Source organism: Saccopteryx bilineata, chromosome 3, assembly GCF_036850765.1.
Source record: "Saccopteryx bilineata isolate mSacBil1 chromosome 3, mSacBil1_pri_phased_curated, whole genome shotgun sequence".
Lineage (NCBI taxonomy): Eukaryota > Metazoa > Chordata > Mammalia > Chiroptera > Emballonuridae > Saccopteryx > Saccopteryx bilineata.
In genome coordinates this window covers 271,589,653-271,606,090 of record NC_089492.1, presented here as the reverse complement: position 1 = coordinate 271,606,090, position 16,438 = coordinate 271,589,653, and the positions used below count along the sequence as shown (strand labels likewise).

Here is a 16,438-nt window from a genome sequence, read left to right as displayed (position 1 = left end):
TATACATTGTAGGTACTTGGCAAATATCTGTTAATTGAACTGTTGGTTGTTGAGAAACTGGTTTCTAGTTCTGTTTTTGCTGTTCAACTATCTGATTTCAGACAAATATACATTTCTGGGCTTCAGTTTTCATCTCAAATAAGAGAATGGCCTAAGACTTAAAAGTCTGCCTGACAAGGCAGTGGCACAGTGGATAAAGCATCAGACTGGGACATGGAGGACCCAGGTTCAAAACCCTGAGGTCCTCAGCTTGAGTGCCGGCTCACCCAGACTGAGCACAGGCTCACCAGCTTAAGCACAGGGTTGCTGGCTTGAGCCCAAATGTTGCTGGCTTGAAGCCCAGGGTTGCTGGCTTGAGCCCAAGGTCGCTGGCTTGAGCAAGGGATCACTCGCTGTGCTATAGCCCCTGCCCCAGTCAAGGCACATATGAGAAAGCAATCAATGAATAACTAAGGAGCTGTAACGAAGAACTGATGCTTTTCATCTCTTTCCTTTCCTGTCTGTCTGTTCCTATCTGTTCTCTGACTCTCTTTCTGTCGCTGTCAAAAAAAAAAAAGACTTAAAAAGACTGATTGTTCAGTACTGGGAAATGTTTATACTGTTTTTAAGTTTTTTTCTTTGTCTAGTTATTCTTAGTACATTTTTAAAGTTGAGATGCCACATCTCTGCCTGAAAAAATTGCCTTGATTATTTTTCTTTCAGAGGTAATATTTGTCTCTGAGTTGCTACTTACTCATCTTTCTCCATTGAGGTGTATTATGTACACAACAAAACAAATCCCTAAAAATATTTGTTCATTACTACAATTTAGAGTTGCTTAATTAAGATTCCGTGACTTGCTTGGCATTGCTCTTGTTTTAAACATATATGTCGTCATGACTAATACAGATAGTAGAAACCAATGCTGATACACGCTATTAAACATCTTGTTATGGTCAAAGCAAGGATATGATTCTAATTAATGCAGAATTTTCTATTTAATCATACCACATGTAGCTTTCCTGTTTGGTAAAACAGCCTGAACTGGTCAACTCAGTCAGTTAGAACAAGAGCTAGGAGGTCAGGATCATAGATGTATGAATGTTACACCAACAGAAACTAGTATCTGACACTTGGAGGGACATGCAGGTGTTTTGTTGGGCTGAACTATTTTAACACCAATCTGAATTCCCAACAGTTAGCACACTGGTGGAATCAATCTTACAAGATGATAGTGTGTGAAGGATGCATGCAACTTAAGCCCATCTTTGAGGAAAAACACACTCAAAAATGTTCATATTCTAGTAGAAATGTATAAAAAAATGTCATCTTTGAATAAGAAGGGCAGTATGTACACATTTGGCAAAGCAGTGTGATAGAAAAGAAAGGGCCCAATTTCACAGCCAGACAATCTTTATTACTATCTAACATTGAGCAAGCTTACCTTCTGAGGCTAACTCCTCATCTATAATCTTGCAATGACTCCCCACTCATGAGTTTTTTTGTGACGGTTAGATGACCTAATATATGTGTATATATGGTTCTTAGTGCACTGCTTCTTCAGACTTTTCCCAGCTTTTCCTCTTTTCTATCTAAACTTCTTTCTAACTATGACTCCAACATAGTTACAGTTTGGAAAAAAAACAAAACACAGAAATAATTTAAGCACCCAGAAAAGAACAAATAACAGTACAAGGAACAACCCTATACCCACTACTTAGATTGAACAATTATTGATATTATCTCATATTTATTTAATCATGCTTATTTTTTCTCTCTTCCTTTCTGGTCTCTCCCCTGTTTTTCCTTTTTCTCTCTCTCTGTATTATGTTATTGTTGTTGTTGCTGACATGGTAACATCTTTTCTCTTTTGGCTATAGATATTATTTATGTCTTCAGCTTCGACAGGACATAGTTGCAGGACGTCTGCCTTGTTCCTTTGCAACCTTAGCATTATTAGGTTCGTATACCATCCAGTCTGAGCTGGGCGATTATGACCCAGAACTCCACGGTGCGGATTATGTTAGTGATTTTAAACTGGCCCCAAATCAGACCAAGGAACTTGAAGAGAAAGTCATGGAACTGCATAAGTCATACAGGTAAATATGTCTCCAGGGTTTGTTCTGTGTTTGTTCTGGCAATAAGTTTAAACCCTTGACCTGGTATTGATTCAGTGTTTGCCTTAATGGGAACTGGTGCTATAGAAAGAGTCAGCAGGAGCTCAGTTCCCTCCCAATTCTTTGATAGTCATTTAAGTCCTCCAAATCTCAGTTTTCTCATCAGAATAATGGGTGTTGCATTGTAGGAGAAAACTAAGTAATATATGCAAAGCACTAAGCACAGTGTCTCTGGCACATAGGTACTCAATAAATGACAGTTATTATTATTATTACTTTACCAAATTTTTTCAAGTTTTAAATGTATGTTCTATTAAGTGTCCCGAGACCCTTAGCGCAGGGTTTCTTGACTTGGAGTCTCTGTACATGATAGACTCCAGAGGGCCCATGGAAACCCCTGGAGGTAATTTAAAAAGTCTTTATTAAAGTTAGTCCTTTTTTTCATGGAAATAATTGGTAATGTTGGGATGTATTATAACCCATTGATCAAGAGCAGGAGTTTATAGTCATACTGAGCTGAGTTACATTTTTGGCTCTGCTTGGTCCTCGCCTTGGGACTTTGAGTCATTCATTTAATCTCTCTGAACCTCAGTTTTTTTTATGTCCGATAGAGACTATTTACCTCAGAGGAAATAGGGTGGTTGATAGGATTAGCAGAGGTGGTTTGTAGGAAAATTTAATACAATGCCTTACACATAGTAAGAAATTCAATAAATGTTAGCTCATATCAAAGTGCCAGAGTAGTTTGTGTTTCTTCCTACCATACATCCCATAGTTATTTGAGTGAATTGCAAGCTACCTTAGCATACTAGGAATGTCTGATCTTGGCCTTGAGATAGTACCCTGAGTTATATAAGCACAAGTTTGGTTACGATGTTCCAGAGGGTCACACTGCTGAGAAATCCAGCATAGTCTTAGTAGGCTTTACATGGTCGTAACAAATATTCTGTCTAGAGACTGAGCAATCTTGTTTTCCTTGCAGTGGTTCCAATAGCATTGCATGGATTGAGATGCTTCAAGTAAGAGAGCTTTATCTCAAGGGGTCTCAATTCTGGCCGCCTTATTGCCCCTGTAGGTTATAGTACATCAGTCATGAGAACCATAAGGGTTTTAAGTCTACAACCTACATAGCAATAGCCTTAATGAGACTCACCATACTCTCATGGGGTCACACTGTTTCCTAAGAGAACTATGCACTAATATCTAGGACCCACTAAATATACCATTTTTACCTTATTGATGATTGTGACTTAAGGATGTTGTGTTATCCTTAATACATTTTTAATACTTCTATTTATATTCTGATTCTAGAAATTTATATATATAAAAATACATATTTACACACATATACCAAAACAAGTGGTAGAAAGAAGCAATTAAAATAATTTGATTTGCTAAAAAAATAATAATTTGATTTGCTAGAATGTCAGGATTATAGGAGAATGCTCTTTTTATTTTCTAAAAGTTTAAAAATAATTTTTATTATTTGTACAATAATCTTTGGGTAATCAGTAAAAGAAAATATTTTACTTCTTCTGTGGAGCCAAACAGTAGGTGGTGTCAGATTATGATCAATATCTTAAATCTATCCCTGATGATTCTTTGAATGGTTATTTGATCATAATAGAACTCATAATGATTAATATGTAGTGAGAGTTCAGATGTTTGCTAGGATAATAGTAATTCTTGTCCCTATTTTATGTGGTGAAGGTGAGTCTAGGTTTAGAGAACCTTTCTTTGGAACTTAACAGAATTTAACCTCTGAAAGGTAAAATGATCTCAGAGGAAATGGATATGGTTCAGTTGATGTTCTATTAGGTATGTGGATAGAAACTAAGCAACGTAGATTTGCATGACTAGAAAATGTAGGGGCCTGTTATCTTGGAATTTACTTGCTCCTTTTTAGAATGATGGACAATCCTCACATACAGAAAGCCAAATGGAAGTTTTAATTATGTCCAACAACATGGCATTTTAACCAATCCGAAGAAACTTCTACTTAGGCAGAAGCATTTTACTATACATTGAAATGTATAAGCAGATATCGCCCTGCTCCTCAGATAAGTAGAAGACAGCCTATATATATGGAACCCTTAGTAGTGGTCTTTGGCCCAGACACTTTGAAGCTATAATTAACACTTTAAATTTACACTAGCAAATCAAGCTTTACAATTAATTGTGCTTCATTTATCAGTATTAGGACAAGTTGTCAGTTGTCCCCCTTAATTATTTGAAACCACAGTCCTTAATTAAGAGATTCAACAAGAAAAAAAAAAAGAGCCCTATCAGATAGCTCAGCTCAGTTAGTTAGAGCATCGTCCCAAAGCACAAAGGTTGCTGGTTTGATCCCCGGTCAGGAACAGATTGATGTTCCTGTCTCTCCCTCTCCCTTCCTCTCTCTAAAGTCAATAAATTAAACATTAAGAAGAGAGAAAGAGAGAGAGACAAACATTATTAAAAGGCTGTCACATAACACTGGAACTCACTGAATGGCTCTATCTCCTGACCCGACTTGCTTAAAATAAATACAGGGAAACTTGTTATAACTTTCCTTTTTAATGAGCAGGAGTTAACCAATGCCAAAGCTCCCTGGTTAGGTACTTTTGTAAACTGCAGTACTTTCAAGTGGTAAATTATTAGGTGGTACTTAGTAAATCAAGATTGTACTCTGAACAGTTTAGAGGTATCTAAATCTTTTCCAAGCTAAACTTGGGAAAAGGCATGATCTTTAAAATTTTAAGTTGAAAATACTTTAAGTTTAATATGTAGCCTGACCAGGCAGTGGCACAGTGGATGGAGCATCAGACTGTGATGCGGAGGACCCAGGTTCGAGACCCCGAGGTTGCCAGCTTGAGCGCGGGCTCATCTGGTTTGAGCAAAGCTCACCAGCTTGGACCCAAGGTCGCTGGCTCGAGCAAGGTGTTACTTGGTCTGCTGAAGGCCCACGGTCAAGGCACATATGAGAAAGCAATCAGTGAACAACTAAGGTGTTGCAACGAAAAACTAATGATTGATGCTCCTCATCTCTCTCTGTTCCTATCTCTCTCTCTGTCTCTGTAGAAAAAAAAAGTTTAATGTATAATATTACATTTATAAAATATATGTTATATTTACATGCACAGATGTCTGTGGTGGTGGGATGATAGATTTTATTTTCTGTGCATTTAATGATATTTTCCAAATTTTGTACAATGAATATATATGACATTTATCATAAAAAAGGCTTATATATTACAAAGCAATAAAGAGAAATTTCACAGAGGAGCAGCCTGGCAGACATCAGTAATCAGAATGAACATTGTACATGAAGGGACAAATGGAAGTGATGTGCCACTTGATAGGATGTAGTGAGAACACAGGGTCACCTCTGTGACATTCCTGTCAAAGATGCATAATCTGAATCAACTCATGGAGAAACCGTAGTCAGGCCCAGATTGGGGGTCATTTTATAGAATACTGGCCTATAATCTTCCAAAGGTTGAGATTATGAAACAAGGACTAAGGAACTGTTCCAGACCAAAGAGACATGAACTAAATGAAATTTGTGATTGATAATAAACTGGATTCTTTTGCGATGCAGAACATTTCTGAAACTGGCTAAACGTGAATGGGGTCTGGGAGTTAGATGGCAGTATTGTATTAATATTTCCTAATTTTGATTGTTATATTGAGGCTATTGTAGGAGAATGTCCTTATTTGTAGGAATCACGCACTAACGTATTTGGAAGTGATTGGTTATCAGGTTGACAATTTACTCTCATGGTTCTGGAAAAAAATTTACATGTATTATAGGTAACTTTAAAAATTTCAATTTTTAATTGCAGTTTATATTCATTATTTTATATTTTCTTATTATAGGTAACTTTTAAGTTGGTGTTTCAAAAAAATTTTAACTATATTATTTTCAACTAATAAGGAGAGGGAGGGAGGGGAAGAGAAGAAGATGGTCACTTTTCTTGTGTGCCCTGACTGGGGTTTGAACCTGGGACGTACACAGGCTGGGCTCTATCCACTGAGCAAACCGGCCAGGGCCCTGCAATGTTTTTAATGACTTGAGTATACAAACTTGTAAATGTCTTAATTTTTCCTTTTTTAAAAAAATTTTTGTGTTCCATTTCAGATCTATTCATGAATAGAATTTAGTTATGATAGTATAGGCTTGTGAAAAGTTTATTCAGGGAGACTGCTGCCTCTCTCCTGAGAGTCTTTTTTTTCTTTTTTGGTTCCAAGAAACTCTTTGTTCTTTTTAATAAGGAAAGACATGCGTTTGGAAGAGACCTTTTCCTCCTGTTAAATGAGTAGGCCACTGCTGCTTTGTGTAGCCTAAAGCAGTCTTATGGGAAACGGGCATTTCCATGGTTTTTCTTTGGAGCTGTGGGTGCATGATTGTTACTATGAAGTTATATTTGATTAGTCTGAATTGTGCAGCACTAGGAGTGATACCTTTCTCTTCAGAGCCCAGCATAACTGCCCAGCACTTTTCAAAAGAGAGAAAAGTTAGAAAGGAGAAGGGAAGACCATCACAGTGAGTGTTCAGTGAGATGGATTGTTTTCAAACAAACCAAATTCATTATATGCCTAGTATTGAAGACATCTTAACAGAGAAAGCAGCCCCATTATCTACATGCTTCTGTTAACCAATTTATTTTATTTAGCTCAGTGGGCAGGAACACCATCTGTTCCCAGAAATTTTCTTTTCATCAAGCCTGCCCCCTTGAAGGCCCTCCAGTTAAGTCACTTCAGCTGCCCTCCTGTTTCATTTTCATCATAACTCAGTTCAGGGGTGTGCAGAGAAAAGGCAACTAAGAGGATAGTGTAGGTTTTACTATGCTCTCAGAGTACTTAATTTTGTCATCCCCTTAGCAAGAAAAGTTAGCGAGAGGAGTTTATGTACGTCTGAGAAAAAGGTAGAGGGAACGGAGGGGCAGAATTGATGGTGGATGAGGTCACTTTAAGGACATTGTTTAGGATTTTTTTTTAACTTATTTTCTGATAGCTTTTTGGTGGACTTCTTGTTTCTCGAAGATCTTATTTTAAGATATATTTCAGCCTGACCTGTGGTGGCGCAGTGGGATAAAGCATCCACCTGGAACACTGAGGTCGCCGGTTCGAAACCCTGGGCTTGCCTGGTCATGGCACATATGGGAGTTGTTGCTTCCTACTCCTCCTCTCTCTCTCTCTCTCTCTCTCTCTCTCTCTCTCTCTCTCTCATCTCCCCCCTCTCTAAAAATTGAATAAATAAAGTCCTTAAAAAAGTACATATTTCGCCTGACCTGTGGTGGCGCAGTGGATAAAGCATCGACCTGGAAATGCTGAGGTCGCCGGTTCGAAACCCTGGGCTTGCCTGGTCAAGGCACATATGGGAGTTGATGCTTCCAGCTCCTCCCCCTTCTCTCTCTCTGTATCTCCTCTCTCTCTCTGTCTCTCCTCTCTAAAATTAATAAATAAATAAAAAATTAAAAAAAAAAAAGTACATATTTCAAGAGTCATTTTTATTGATATTCTACTTTTAGGATTATGAACAGTATCAATGTATGTATTGGGATATGTGTATGTGTGTGTGTATGTGTGTGTGTTTGTATGTTTATATAAAATACAATTATTATACAAATGTTATTATAAATGTTTTCACGGTGACACTGAAAGAGTTTTAAATTTGTATTCTATCAAAGGTCCATGACTCCAGCTCAAGCTGACCTGGAATTTCTTGAGAATGCCAAAAAGTTGTCTATGTATGGTGTTGACCTCCATAAAGCAAAGGTAATGGTAACTTTGGCTTTTATTAAAATGCATCTGTCAGGCCTGTATTATATAATACTTCTCACCAACCTTTGTCTGGGGTATTATTATAAAACATTCTAAAGAGATTGGAATTCTTTTTTTTTTTTTTTTTTTTTTCTTTTCTTTTTTTTTTTTTTTTTTTTCCATTTTTTTCTGAAGCTGGAAACAGGGAGAGACAGTCAGACAGACTCCCGCATGCGCCCGACCGGGATCCACCCGGCACGGCCACCAGGGGCGAAGCTCTGCCCACCAGGGGACGATGCTCTGCCCATCCTGGGCGTCGCCATATTGCGACCAGAGCCACTCTAGCGCCTGAGGCAGAGGCCACAGAGCCATCCCCAGCGCCCGGGCCATCTTTGCTCCAATGGAGCCTTGGCTGCGGGAGGGGAAGAGAGAGACAGAGAGGAAAGCGCGGCGGAGGGGTGGAGAAGCAAATGGGCGCTTCTCCTGTGTGCCCTGGCCGGGAATCGAACCCGGGTCCTCCGCACGCTAGGCCGACGCTCTACCGCTGAGCCAACCGGCCAGGGCGAGATTGGAATTCTTGTTAGAATTGTCAGTTTATCAATTGACTCAATCAAATATATCAAGTATATAAATTGAATTGCCCCCTTGCAATTCTACCATCAGAATTCAAGTTTCCCATGCAAGCCACTGTATGGATCAAAAGATATGGCATCTAGAACAAAAGAAATTGCTTTTTCTAAAATGCAGATACATTTATATCAGAATCATTTGGAGCAACGTCACTTGTGTCAGAATCATTTGGAACATTTATTAAATACTCAGATTCCCAAACTCCTCCCAGATTTACTGAATTATTTTGGAGGAGAGGCTAAATTTCCAGATTTAATGAACATTCCAAATGATTCTCATCTATGCTTGAATCTGAGAACCATTGTTCTCAAAGTGTGGACTCTGAACCAGCATTTAGCATCATTTATGAACTTGTTAGAAATGCATATTTCGGACTTCATCCCAGAATTACTGAATCAGAAATGTTGTGAGTAGAGCCTAGCAATCTGCCTAACCAAGCTGTCCAGGTGATTCTAGTGCACATGGCATGAAATATAGTGGCTCATTTGAGAACCACTGGGTTATGACATTGGAAACTTGACCTTTAATCCTAGTTCTGTCTAATATATCCTGAGAATGAATACTTAAGGAAAGTTGCTTGACTTCTCTCGTCTTCAGTTACTAAAATGGCTGGTAGGTTGAGGAGTTTGTGAGGGAAAGGGCTCAAGGGATGATGAGAAGTTCATTTATTTCATCTTTGACAAAGGAGCCAAAAACACACAATGGAGAAAAGAAAGCCTCTTCAATAAATGGTGCTGGGAAAATTGGAAAGCCACATGCAAAATAATGAAACTTGACTGTAGTTTGTCCCTCTGTATAAAAATTAATAAAAAATGGACCAAAGACATAAGTATAAGATCTGAAACAGTAAATTACATAGAAGAAAACATAGGTACTAAACTTAGGGCCTTGCCATAGAGAACATTTTATGAATTCGACCCCAAAGACAAGGGAAGTTAAGGCAACAAATGAATGGGACTATATCGAACTACCTAAAAGCTTCTGCACAGCAAAAGAAACCAGCAACAAAACAAAAAAGGAGCTAACCAAATGAGAGCTGATATTTACAAACAACAGCTCCAAAAAGGGGTTAATATCCAGAATATATAAAGAACTTAAAAAGTTCAACAACAACAAAATCCAATTAAAATGGGAAGAAGACCTGAACAGACACTTCTCTCAAGAAGACATACAAATGGCCAATAGATATATGAAAATATGCTCAACTTTGCTAGCTGTTAGATAAATGCAAATGAAAACTACAATGAGATACCACCTTATACCTGTTAGATTAGCTATCATCAACAGGACAGGTAATAACAAGTGTTGGAGAGGTTTTGGAGAAAAAGGAACCCTCATCCACTGCTGGTGGGAATGTAAACTGATATAGCCATTATGGAAGAAAGTATGGTGGTTCCTCAAAAATTTAAGAATAGAACTACCTTATGACCCAGCAATCCCCTCTACTCAACATCTACCCCAAAAAACTTGAAAACATTGGTACATAAAGGCAGATATACCCCCATGTTTATTGCGGCATTATTCACAGTAACCAAGACATGGATGGAAAGAACCAAAATGTCCTTTGATAGAGGATTGAATAAAGAAGATGCAGTACATGTATAGAATGGAATACTACTCAGCCATAAGAAATGATGATATATTGCCATTTATGGTAGCATGGATGGACCTTGAAAATATACTGAGTGAAATAACTAAATTAGAAAAAGCTGCCTGACCTGTGGTGGCACAGTGGGATAAGGCGTCGACCTGGAACACTGAGGTTGCCGGTTCGAAACCCTGGGCTTGCCTGGTCAAGGCACGTATGGGAGTTGATGCTTCCTGCTCCTCCCCTTTCTCTCTCTCTCTCTCTTTCTCTCTCCCCTCTCTCTAAAAATCAATAAATAAAATATTTAAAAAAAAAAAAAAAAAAAAAAGATAAAAAAAAAAAAAAAAAAAGAAAAAGCTAAGAACTATATTGATTCCACACATAGGTGAGATATAAAAATGAGACTCATGGTCATAAATAAAAGTGAAGTGGTTATCAGGGGGAGGAGGTGAGAAAAAGGGACAAATACATGGTGACGGAAAATGATTTGACTTTGGGTGGTGGGTATACAACATAATTAACAGTTTAAATACTATAGAGATTTTATCTGAAATGTATATACTCTTATCAATGTCACCCCATTAAATTTAATTTTCTAAATAAAAATTTTAAAATTAATTAGTTAATTAAAAATAAGTAATCATTTGTAGAAATTAACTCAGGTGAAATTTATTTTCTTTGATTGCAGACATAGATGGTTAACATTTAATTTTTAAAATTTTCTCTAAGAAAGAGGCATGTAAATATGACTATATTGTATCTTAGTGTTCTTTTTTTGACTTAGGGATAATATTTATAACTTAATATACTTAACATAATAATTATAAGAATTGCAGGGTTCTCTCACACTGAGATTATGTAGGAATAAATTTAACTCCTTTTACTTATCATGAGTTTTGGAAGAATGATCACTGCATCATTTTTTTAAAGAAAAAGAATTTTAATTGTGCATCATGTTTAGTAATATACATAACCCTAAGCCCTGGCCTCCAGGAAGTCTGTGGTCTGCTAATTTAAACATATATGTATAGGATATGCAGCTACCATAGCTACTGTAGTAATTGTTTGCTGATTATGATAGTGGTAGGTTTGAATATTTTAGAACTCAGAGGCCAAAATGAGAACATCAGTGTTCACTAGAATTTTCATATACATACTAAATTAGTGTCTCTTTTTGGATTATTAAGGAAAGCCTTTTTAGAGGCAGAGACACAGTTTTATAGGAGGAATGTTGTGAGGGCAGATGAGGTACAAGCGCAGTGACATCTCACTGGGGCGTGGAGAGGTAGTAGTGGTGGTTTCTGACAGTAGTTGATTCCTTTGTTGTGTAAGATATGTTCATGTTGGCCCTGGCCAGTTGGCTCAGTGGTAGAGCGTTGGCCTGGCGTGCGGAAGTCCTGGGTTCGATTCCTGGCCAGGGCACACAAGAGAAGCGCCCATCTGCTTCTCCACCCCTCCCCCTCTCCTTCCTCTCTGTCTCTCTCTTCCCCTCCCGCAGCCAGGGCTCCATTGGAGCAAAGATGGCCCGGGCGCTGGGGATGGCTCCATGGCCACTGCCTCAGGCGCTAGAGTGGCTCTGGTCGAGACAGAACTACGCCCCTGATGGGCAGAGCATCGCCCCCCCTGGTGGGCGTGCCGGGTGGATCCCGGTCGGGCGCATGCGGGAGTCTGACTGCCTCCCCGTTTCCAGCTTCAGAAAAGTACAAAAAAAAAAAAAAAGAAAAGAAAAAAGATATGTTCATGTCTACATTTCTTGGACAAGAGAAAAGCGGATGTTCTCTCTGAGTCACTAATAAAATGAAATAATTGATGTTAATGGTAGAAGGTTTAAGCCTAATTATTTTGTTACTAAAATACCTTGAAATTCTTTGATTTTCTACCTAAATGAATCAAAATTGTTGTAACTCAGAAGCGAAGAATTTACTGATATTTGTTATTAAGCATCATGACTACTAATATAGGCAGGTAACACACTTAATGTAAGCATTTATGGAGCTTGTTGTCAATAACAGTATTTGGGGTGATATGGAAATGATTAAAATACAGTTTTTATCCTCAAGGACTGAATTATAGTTTATCTAGTTGTTATCCTGATTATAAAGGTGATACTTACCTAATATATTATTATTATATGCTATAATAATTATTAGTGGTATGTGTGTAGGTATGGGTGTATGTATGCCTTATTAAAACATATTTATATGATCCCAGAAAATAGGATGATAATCCTGGACAATAAAACTGAAAAGGATAGAATTTTACATTTAGTTTACACACTTCTGTATTGTTTGAATTTTTTACATACATATATTAGTCTTGTGATATTTAAATGTTTTTAAAAATATAATACCTGTTTATTTTAATTGGAAAGTATAGAAAACTAAAATGAAAAATCGCTTATAATCGAACCATCTAAAAAATGCTGTTGCTAATATTTTGATATATTCATCTTTCTTCTATGTATATTTTGTATATTGTTGGGATCAAATTGTGGATGCAGCTTTAACCTGCTTTATTTGGTTTAACATTACAACATAATTATTTTCCCATTTATCTCCCAAATTCTTTGTAACTGTTTTAAAGCCCACATTGTATTTCACCAAAGGATGGACAATAATTTAACCCTAGTGCTTGCATACTTAGGTTATATGTGGTTTTTTCCTCTGAACATTTTTGTATATAAAGCATTTTCTCTTATTTGAATTATTTTCTTGGAACAGATTACAGAAATAGAACGAACTGTGTCTGATTTGGACATTTTAAAGATATTTATGCTAGGTAATAATAACATTGATTTTTTTTAATGTGGTAATGACATTTTTACACAGACTGAATAGTCACACGGGTTATGATTGTTAGGTTAAGCTTTATTTTTCATTGTATGCTCTGTAATTGTTTTTGATTGTTAATATCTTCAGATTATCTAGTAACAGTCGACAGTGTGTTGAGCACTTTGCTCAAGTCTAAAATGCTAACACTTTTCTCTTTTAGGACTTGGAGGGAGTAGATATCATCCTAGGTGTCTGCTCTAGTGGCCTTCTGGTTTATAAAGATAAGCTGAGGATTAACCGCTTTCCTTGGCCTAAAGTGCTGAAGATTTCTTACAAACGTAGCAGCTTTTTCATCAAGATTCGGCCTGGAGAGGTATAGAATTTGTGTTCCTTTCCTCCTGAATCAAACACAGACCATGACTAAAATATCTCTTCGTTTCTATTTTTCTTGTTATGTCATCTAAGAGGTCTCTTTCTAGCTAACTATGCAGAGCTGATATTTTGTTTTCTAAATCAGTCCCATAATATTTCTTTTCCTCCTTAAGACTGGTTTTCTAGGCATTTCTCTTTGTGTAGGTAAATATACCATGGTCAGAAGTGAAACTTGGATTGTTAATCTTGTTTCTAGTTTAGTCCAGGTAAAATCTTGATGTAAAATAGTTTTAAATTTGGTAGCATGAGATTTTTTAATTGTGGGGCGAAGTTACTCAAGTATTATAAGCACCAATCTCTTACTCATGTAATTAAAATGTTTTGTATGTGTAGCTTCTAGTAGTTACTGGGAATACATTCTAGGGTCAAGTTCTGTATTTTTAATTGAGTTGTTTAACTTTGTGTCAGATAATTCAACTATTAGTTGGTGGACAAGTTTTAGGATATACTAATGCTGACCAGATTGATTTTTTTATTTTATTTTATTTTTTTACAGAAAAAGACTCAGAGAGAGGGATAGACAGGGACAGACAGACAGGAACGGAGAGAGATGAGAAGCATCAATCATCAGTTTTTCGTTGCAACACCTTAGTTGTTCATTGATTGCTTTCTCATATGTGCCTTAACCATGGGCCTTCAGCAGACCGAGCAACCCCTTGCTTGAGCCAGCGACCTTGGGTCCAAGCTGGTGAGCTTTGCTCAAACCAGATAAGCCTGAGCTCAAGCTGGCGACCTCGGGGTCTCGAACCTGGGTCCTCCGCATCCCAGTTCGATGCTCTATCCACTGTGCCACCGCCTGGTCAGGCTAATGCTGACCAGATTTAACTTTTATATTAAAGAGCCATCATTGTATAGCAGAAAATTACTTAAATTGGAATTAAATTTTTTAAAAAGTTCTAGTTGGCCCTGACTAGTTAGCTCAGTTGGTTGGACCATTGTCCCCAAACACCAAGTTTGCAAGATTGATCCCCAGTCAGGGCACAAATGGGAAATAACCAATGACTACACGACTGAGTGGTACTCTCTCCCCATCCCCCACTTCCTCTCTGTGTCTGTCTAAAGCCAATCAAAAAATTTTAAAAAGTTCTAGCTTTGCCACCTACTAAGTAAAAGACCCTGGGGCAATCTAAGTCTCAGCTTCTTTATGACTCAAGGCTGCTAATAACTTCTCAGCCAGGGTTGATTTGAAGATCAAATAATTAGGGATGAAAGATCTAAGCAGGAAAGCATCATACTGAAAAGTGGCTTTTTTGTGTATATATCACCATCTGCTGGTGAAAATGGCTCATTATTTGAGCATGGAAATACTGGATGTGCGGCCTTAAATATCTCGTAAGGATTATTATTGAAGCGTTTATTTAGCACCATAATTATTTACCTGTGCCTGTCACAGAGCAATCACTGCCTTCTGTCAAAGAGTTTAAATCCAAGACTCATTCAGTTAACAGATATTTTTTGAGGGCATTTTTTGTGCCAGGCACTATTCTAGTGGCTAGGAACAGTGAATACAAGAGTTTGTCTCTCCACAATACTACATTTTAATATAGGAAGACAGGGGGAAAATATGTTTGTGTGTATATATATATATATTGTGTACATATATATACACACAAATTTTCATAAGTTTGATAATTGAAGTCCTTAGTTTCTTTAAATGTCAACTCTATAATATATACCAAAAATCAGAGTATTTACTTTAAGAAAGCAATCGGGAACTACAGTAGGATTTTGAGAAGTGTGGTATTATGACTATAGTAGGTGATTTAGAAGTAGCATGGCTTAGTGAAAACCATGAGATTCTGGTGCTGCCCCTTCACAGCTGTGAGACTAAGAAGTAACTTGTCTGACCTCAGTTTTTTCATGTGTAATACTATCTAATCTTAGCCTTATTGGCAATAATAGGCACTAGAAATAAATGTCAGTTTTCTTTCCATCTTAATAAGGTTTGCTTCAGTCAAAGAGGTATCAAGATAGATTAATGATCAATCAAAGAAAAGAAAGTGAAGGCAATTAATAATTTAAAATTGATTTGAGCCAAAATCTTTAATCTTTAGTCTTATTACTTAAAAAAAAAAGATTCCATAATAATATTGACTGATTGGTGGGATCATCTGCTTTAGCATTCCCTGAGCATTGAATAGTCTAGTATCCAAGTGTGGCTGGTGACTAAGGACGAGCAGTGGTCTGGACAATCAGAAGGTAACTTAATTGTGCCTCAGGAAACTCTGCAGTCTGTGTGTGTTTCTGAACAAAATGAGGTGCATAAATAACATAAGATGCATTCCCTCGCTTCCTTGTGGAAAAAGCTACATTTGGTGAGTACATTTCTTTTTGTAAGTAGGAAAAAATTTCAAATATTTTATGTCCTTAGACTAGGAATGTTCTTTTTTAGTCCTGATGACCTTTTCTGTAGCACCATGTTTTGCTGGTCCTGTATCACTGTAGTCAAATAATCCTTTATGTTCTATGTGTATTTGTGTTTTTATAGCAAGAACAGTATGAAAGTACCATCGGATTCAAACTTCCCAGTTACCGAGCAGCTAAGAAATTATGGAAAGTCTGTGTAGAGCATCACACATTTTTCAGGTATTGTTCTCACTTAAGTATTTGTCTAGGATAAATTATTTATGCATGTTTCTATTTTAAGCCTGCTATTAAAATTCCTTTCTTTGTATGGTTGGCATTCTTTTATGTAGCTTAGGTAAGATCATCTTAAGCAAGACAAAATGAATCCAGTTCTCTGGATTGGAACACATGCCTCTCCATGCCCAGAGCACTTTTCTGTGCATGATAGGAGGAGGAGAGAAGTGAGGAGTAGGAACCTGTGTTTACTAGGGGTTCTGGGATTGCCCTTCCTGAAGCTGAGTCACCCCTATCAGGAGGAGGTACCCTGACAGCAATTTCCCTAAACAGTGCTAACTACTTCCTGTGGGCTTTTACCTGGCAGGTTAAAGGTATGAAGTTGATCACTATCTTGGCTCTTATCAACACCAGAAAGGGAGCACAGAAAACCATCTTTGAGGCCCAATTGTATGATATAATCAGAAGACAGAAGAAAGTTTTATCTCCTTTGGTTTTCAAGAGGCCATATCATTACCCCCCTGTACTCGCTGCACTTACCTTTTGTGTTGGTTCTGTGCTAGGCACTGAGAATATGCCACAGGATAGTTCTCACC

The 16,438-nt window shown here is 37.4% G+C and overlaps 1 protein-coding gene across 15 annotated transcripts in view; it reads left to right on the top strand.

Moving 5' to 3' along the window:
* Positions 1–16,438, top strand: part of EPB41 (erythrocyte membrane protein band 4.1) — a 173,899-nt gene that overhangs the window by 103,279 nt on the left and 54,182 nt on the right. For all 15 annotated transcript variants that reach the window (XM_066269875.1, XM_066269884.1, XM_066269868.1 and 12 more), the window contains exons 7-10: positions 1,860–2,078; positions 7,769–7,856; positions 13,051–13,203; positions 15,751–15,848. In XM_066269875.1, the coding sequence (XP_066125972.1) occupies positions 1,860–2,078; positions 7,769–7,856; positions 13,051–13,203; positions 15,751–15,848 (558 nt within the window). The remainder of the gene's footprint in view (positions 1–1,859; positions 2,079–7,768; positions 7,857–13,050; positions 13,204–15,750; positions 15,849–16,438) is intronic.